This window comes from Podarcis erhardii, assembly GCF_964252035.2.
Source record: "Podarcis erhardii genome assembly, chromosome: 4".
Lineage (NCBI taxonomy): Eukaryota > Metazoa > Chordata > Lepidosauria > Squamata > Lacertidae > Podarcis > Podarcis erhardii.
In genome coordinates this window covers 18588249-18595202 of record NC_138508.1, presented here as the reverse complement: position 1 = coordinate 18595202, position 6954 = coordinate 18588249, and the positions used below count along the sequence as shown (strand labels likewise).

Here is a 6954-nt window from a genome sequence, read left to right as displayed (position 1 = left end):
AGCCGTCTAGTGGAGGCCAGCCTCATCCCATGTGCTTCCAATGCCAAAGGTGGGTCCTTGTGTTGAGCTTTTACTCATCGCTTGCTAAACTGCATTGCAGACGGCATATATGGTGGCAGCACTGGCTCTCCAGTCCCACATTGTTCCTGACATTTTTACGTGTGACATGAACAAAAGTACTTCAGAGCTATCTGCAGGCCATGTGTGCAAAGGTGTGAACACAGTTTTAAATTAAGATAGAATGCAGAAGATGAGCATTTCAAAACCATACATGTATCAAATTCTTCCTAGACTTGATGCTTTCCTTACAGCTGTGGAGGGGGGGTGAGGGGAGTGACTAAACCCTGGAACATCATCTGTGAAAATGCCCTTTTGCTTAAGCTCCCACATTTGAATTGGATCTGAAATTTTGAAAACACCCTATTTTATTTAGTTATTTAAACCATTTTCCAGCCCACCCTCCAGCATTTCCACAGGCATCTGAGTGGCTACTGCGAGAACAGAATGCTGGGCTGGATGGACCATTGAACCCTGATCCAGCACAGCTGTTTTTATATTCATTGCTATTCTAGGGGTAGATAATGAAAAGCAGATAATTAAAAACAACAGGCCAACTGATTAAAAACCACAATAAAGCAGTAACAATGGAATCCTATGTGTGCTCTCACTTGTAAGTTTCCCTGTTGCAGTCCTACATTCACTTACCTAGGGGTAAGTCCCACTGCACTCAGTCAGACACATCCAAACAGTATTATTATTATTATGTATTATTATTATTATTATGTGTTAATTGCTTTCTCTTGAGCAAGACAACCCAAAATAAACAAATGAAAAACCCCACATAGCTACATTAAAACCAAGGGAGGAAATAATGCATTTTAAAATTCCCACCCACTTCTAAAAGGCCACATATAGCTAAAGGCAGACCTGGTTATAGAGAAAAGTATTTGTGCCAGGCAAGCCTCCCTGAGGAGAGCATCCCACAAACGAGCCGCCACAGAAAAGGCCCATTCTTGCGTTGCCACCCTCTGGACCTCTTGTGGCTTGGGCAAACAGAGAAGGGCCACAGACGATGATCGCAGGGTCAGGTTCAGTAGGCATACATAAGGTTGTGTATTGTTGACTATTCAGGGCCATTGTCTTATACAGCATATACCAGACAATACGATATCTTTATTGTTATTGTCCCATATAGAACAATGAAATTGAAAAATCTACATAAGACATTCAAAAACCCCCTAAAAACTCTGAAACCCCATTTTAAAATACAATATGCTATAGAGACTCCTTATGCTGCATTTAGAACCAGAATTGTATTTGCATAGAAACGGTTTCTCAGGCGGCTAGTCCTGGTCTTTATAACCCTATACCTTCTTCCAGAAGGCAGAAGCTGAAAGAGATCATTTCCGGGGTGCGCACTATCCTGCACTATCTCTGCAATTTTCTTATGGCACCTGACAGCATCGATTTGATCTAAGGTGGGAAGAGTGCAAAGCAAGAGGAAGTTATGTGTTTTTAAATACTGGCTGGTTTGTGGAGGGTGTTTGCAGAAGAAAAAATGTAAATGTAAAAGCAAAACCAGTTAATAGATTAATATTTTTGGGGGTCCTGGGTCCCGGCCCCACATTGGGCAAAAATATTCCGGCATTGCAGGGGGTTGGACTAGATGACCCTCGGTGTCCCTTCCAACTCCACCATTCTATCATTCTGCCTCCCTTTCCTGCGCCTTCCAAAGCAGCAGCAGCAGCAGTAAGCACTGAGAGACGGGGGCGTGACCACCTCGTGGGTGCGTTTCCCCCACCTCCAGCCCATGGACATGGCCCGCGTCCCATTGGCCGAGGGAAGCCCCGCCTCGCGCCACCTGGCCCCACCTCCTCCGCCCCCTTATAGGTTGCCGAGAAGCTCCCTTCTTCTCTCCGCCCCGTTTGCGGGACGGCCCCTCCTCCAACTCGGAGACTGCCCGGAGATGGGGAGCGGGAGAACGCTCGGCCGATTGGCTGGCTGTGGCCGGCGCCTGCGATTGGCCAGGCGGGGGTTGCGGGTAGGCGTGGCCGAGGCGCGGCGATTGGCGGCGGCCGAGGGGTGTGCGCGCGAGGGAGAGCCGCGGTTGGTGGGCGGGGCGGGGATGGCAGCGGCTGTTCCTGAGCGGCTGAAGCCGAAGCGCTTCCAGGGGGGCGGGAGGGGGAAAGAGGAGGAGGAGGAGGAGGGGAGCGGCGGATGGGGGCGGCGGCCGGAGGCGCTGAGCGCTGAGCGCAGGCAGCCGCTGCAGCCAGTCGCCTCCCTCTGCCCCCGCTGGCTCCGGCAACCATGAACAGGGGCGCCGCTTCTTGCCCTTCGTCCGTCCCCGGCGGCAGCGGCCACGGAGAGTGCCGGAGGGTCTGTAGCAGCTGCCGGAAAGTGCTGAGGCAGGTGGGTGTACGTCGACCCCCGTCACGTTCCTCACACAAACACACACATACCCCCCTCCGCGCGTGCGCGCGGTGCTGTGGAACGTTGGGGAGCAGGGCGCGCGGGGAGCGGGCGGTTGGTGGGGCGGGGGGGGGGGAGCCCGATCATCGGAGGAGGCGACTTCTGCCCGAAGGCGCTCGGAGATGCTGCTCGCCGTTCCCGATTGCGGACCGTTGGGCTGCTGCGCTCGGGCCACGCCCCCTCGGCCAACTCTTATAAAGGGGGGGGAGGGAGGCGCGCGCCCCGCTGAGGTGGGGGGGGGCTCTTTCACCTTCGCGTAGGGCTGCTTGTGTACGTGTGTCAGTCAGTCAGGGTTATCCCAAAGCATATATAATGAGGCGTTATATGTGTGTAAGTGTGAATTCTGGTGCGCCTGTGAGTTACATTGGTAGCTCGTGTTCTCCTCAAGAGTAGTCCCACTGAAGTCCCATGGGCATGGCTGACTTCGTTCTGCTGGTTTCGGTGGGTCTGCTCTGAGGAGGACTTAGCTGGGATACAACGCAATAGCCCTCCTCAGAGTAGACCCACTGAAGTCCCATGGGCACGGCTGACTTGGGTCCAGTGGCGTAGCGTGGGTTGTCAGCACCCGGGGCAAGGCAAGTAATTTGCGCCCCCTAACCCGTGGATTTGCGCCCCCTAACCCTAACCCCCAGATGTTGCACCCGGTGCGGCCGGCCCCCCCTGCACCCCCCATGCTACACCACTGCTTGGGTCCCTTGGTTTCAGTGGCTCTACTTGTGAGTAAATAGAACTTGGACAGCTGGTGTTGTCTGCAACTAACTTCTAGGACCCTCAGAAAGGAATGTATCCAGGTTAGCCATGCCCATTAATTTCGGCGGGTCTGCTCTGAGCAGGACTTAATTTGGATACAACCCTATCTCTAAATACATACGTATATATCAAGAGAGCAGTTTGTGTGTTTTCCTAGCCAGTAGTAAAGTTGTATAAAATAGGTAAGATTTGCATAGTACAGCTGTGTAAAAATAATAAGAACCATATCCAGCTGGATGTAGACTTAACTGCAACCCTAACCGGTTTTTTGCTCACAAGTAAGTTGTGCTGGTCCCAGTGGGGCTTGCTCACAGGTAAGTGGGGTTGGGACTGCAGCCTTAAGTTAGCCATGCATTAGCCCCATTGCAGTCCATGGGACAACTGACAGTCCTGTCACCACATTTACTTGGGACTAAGCCCTGTTGAGCTCAATAGGACTTCTAAGTAGATGTGATGTGGTTAGGCTTGTGCTGTTAATTACGACTAAGAAAAGTCCAATCATTTTTAATGAGAGTAAAGCGTGGCTAAATTAGTCTGGAGCCAGCCCATTATTTTTATATTACAAAGCGTATTGGGCTGGCTGCTTTTAAGTGCTAGCTATATTAAGGTTATTTGGTTGTTTTAAAAAGTTTTAAAACTGTGTTCTTATGTTTATAATGTAAGGTTGTTTATAATTGCATAGTAAAGTAGGATAATACTGTACATATTATATGTATATATTGTATATTAAAATTGCATAAAATGTGCATATTATCATTTTAATACAATGAATGCATAATTTATTATTTGTTCATGTGCTTTAAGTGTGACTTGTTCTTGAAAGGTGCTCAGTGTGGTTACAGTTGGTACTGAACCACTTAAACAAAAGCATAATGATAGCAATTGATAAAATTGTATACAGCCTGGCAGCATCAAAAAATAGCAGATCATGTCGTCAGTAAAAGAAAAAGGGGTGGTGGATTGGTTTCACATACCATCTAAATGAATATAGTGCAATAGGGTATGCGTCTTTGTGTTTGTGTATAGAATATGGGTGACATCTGATTTATACAATTGCCCATTGAGTTTTTAATGGTCTCCTCTAAGTATAACAAATACAAATTTGCATGTTTACTTGAAAATAAAGCTTCCCTAAGATCAGTAGGCCTTACTTCCAGATAAGAAAGTATAGAATTCCAGCCCTGGGGAATGTTGTCTTCTGTTTGTAATCATTGTACTGAAGAAGAAAAAGGTTCAGTGGGATATGTCAGAAAATATTTACCAGTAAATCTCAGAGCTAACCTAATTGCCTTAATTAGGTTATATATAATATGCCTATATATTTCCATTGCTTAGAAGTAAATGATGTGCTAATGCTAAAAACGCAGGTTAATGACTTGCACATTTCTGACATTTACTGTGGGCAGTCCTCCAAAAATTTTAAGAATTGCTAGTAAATGCTAACATTCACTAAGTCTGACACTGTAATAAGTGTATACTTTTCTCTCTGTGTGTGATCCTGTTAAAACAAGTACCTTTAAAGTACCTTTAAACAGTATGGTAAAGATAATCTCCTTTAAACAGTGTGATCCTGGGTGGGCAGGGCTGAAAGGAAGGGAATTGAAGGCAGTTCATCTACCTCCTGGATTCTCCAGTGCCCTGAGAACAGAGGACGGCCCTTGCTCACCTTTGTCCTTTTCTGTTTTTTCTACATCCCCCAAAACTATTCACCTCCCATGGGAAATAAAGGGAATGAAATTCACTGTTATATGAGTGTTCCTGGTTTGGAGGTGTGCCAGGGGACTGGGAAGGCGTTGGATCTTTTGGATCCAAGCACACCCTTGGCATGCCCCCCCCCCCTTTTCTTTGCTCTGCTGAGATCAGTTCTGACAACAATAGAGGAAGGGCTGTGGAAGGTTCCATAGCAATGGGGAGGTGGGATCCAACACTGGATCTCTCCAAGGTTGAGGAGTTTCCTTTCTGTCCTTATAAAGGGTGCTCCAATGATTCCTATGGCCTCTGGGATATCCTTCCAGGGGCCATAGGATCATAGGACCTGTCCTGTTGGTTTCAGTGGTAGAGACTTGGATTGTCTAGTGAAATCAATTAAAGGGGCTTGACTTTGGCAGGGTTGTGCTCTCTGTACTTGATGTGGCATGTGTCTGTATGAAATTCTTATTTTGCTGTACCTGTGCTTTCTGTATCACTACTTCATTTATCCATTGGAATTTTTAAAATATGTCTTGTCCCTGAAGTCTCAAGACCTTCAAAAGAATAAGAACAAACACTGTCTAAATTCTATATGTGGTTTGTGCACCCTCTTTCCAAAGGTGGGAGGAAGCTAGAATGTGGCTGAAGCTCAGTGGTAGAGCATCTACTTGTCCCAGGTTCAATCCCAGGTGTCTCCAGGTACAGTTAGGAGAGACTCCTGTCTGGAATTCTAGGGAGCCACTACTGGTCAGTGTTGACAAAACTGAGCTAGATGGATCTGACGGTCTGACTCAGCAAAAGGCAGCTTCCTCCTTTTTCATAGCTCCAGGTTGAGCTTCCTCCTGCCACCCAGAAGATGCTCAAAAAATCCCACTTTAATATCAAGTGTAGCATGCATGTACTTTAAAGACAAATATTTATATGTAGGTGTTTTCATGTGTTTCTAGTTTCTCTCCTGCTTTTTGCTTAATCTTAATTGAGAGGTCTTGATTTACTTCTAGAAGAAATTCAGGTTTTGGCTGTGGTGTAACTTTGTGGGAGGCTGCAAAACTGATGCGTGACTATTGAGATGATTTCTCCTTGCATTACTGCCCATCAAAATATTTAATGCCTAAGCTTATGATGTTGACTGAGGACTGGAGTAAATTGAAGGAGTGGATAATGGTGGTATAGTTCAGTGTTTCCCAACCTTGGGCCTCCAGCTGCTTTTGAACTACAATTCCCATCATCCCTGACCACTGGTCTTGCTAGCTAGGGATGATGGGAGTTGTAGTCCAAAAACAGCTGGAGGCCCAAGGTTGGGAAACACTGGTATAGTTGATGGTAAGGTCAGACTGACTGAGTGGTTTATCCTCCTGGATATTGTTATCAGCGCAAAGCCTATGGGATAGTTTGCAGAATAAATATAAATTTTATTTGTGCCGTAGACTTGACAGTCTAACTCAAATTGCTCCCCTCTTTATTTATGACAGCTCTGTCCCTTCTAGTTAAAAAAAAAGTGAGGGGGGGGATCATGCAATTAAATGGCCTAACTTAGTCATACTCATTTTTTCAATGGGTCTGCTGGGTGTAAAACTTAGCTATCATAGTCTCCCCCCCCCCCTTTCCATGGAAATAGGATCTTTGCCCCAAGTAATCATTGAGCCAGACTAGAACCCTTTTTGGGGGGTTGGGGGATAGATTGTAACTAGACGCATATATCAGACAGACACTGAATATGCTTCATCCTGTAAGATTGCAGCCAATACCAATGATGTCACTAAGCAAACCAGGGTTTTTATTGGTTTCAGTGTTGTCAGACTAGAATGCAGAGAATACCCTCCAGCCTTAATGTATGATTGAAGCAGAAACCTCCTACCTTCTAACTATTTCTCTCTTTTGTATTGATATTGATTCCTGTTGGTTTTGCCTCTGCAACACTAAGCCTCAGTTCTGCATATAATATCTTATTGAAGACATGCTGCAGGAGAGAGAGAAAGAGAGGTGGACTACATCTCATCTTCCTTATCTCCACCCACATCTGACACACATTTTTGCAAGGAGCAC

At 46.4% G+C, this 6954-nt stretch overlaps 1 protein-coding gene across 1 annotated transcript in view; it reads left to right on the top strand.

Annotated features, from left to right (window-relative positions):
* The first annotated feature begins 2189 nt into the window (after positions 1-2189).
* The window catches only part of SESN3 (sestrin 3), a 63088-nt gene continuing 58323 nt past the window's right edge, over positions 2190-6954 (top strand). Inside the window, exon 1 of the mRNA XM_081860512.1 lies at positions 2190-2409. Coding sequence (XP_081716638.1) covers positions 2308-2409 — 102 coding nt within the window. The 5' untranslated portion in view covers positions 2190-2307. The remainder of the gene's footprint in view (positions 2410-6954) is intronic.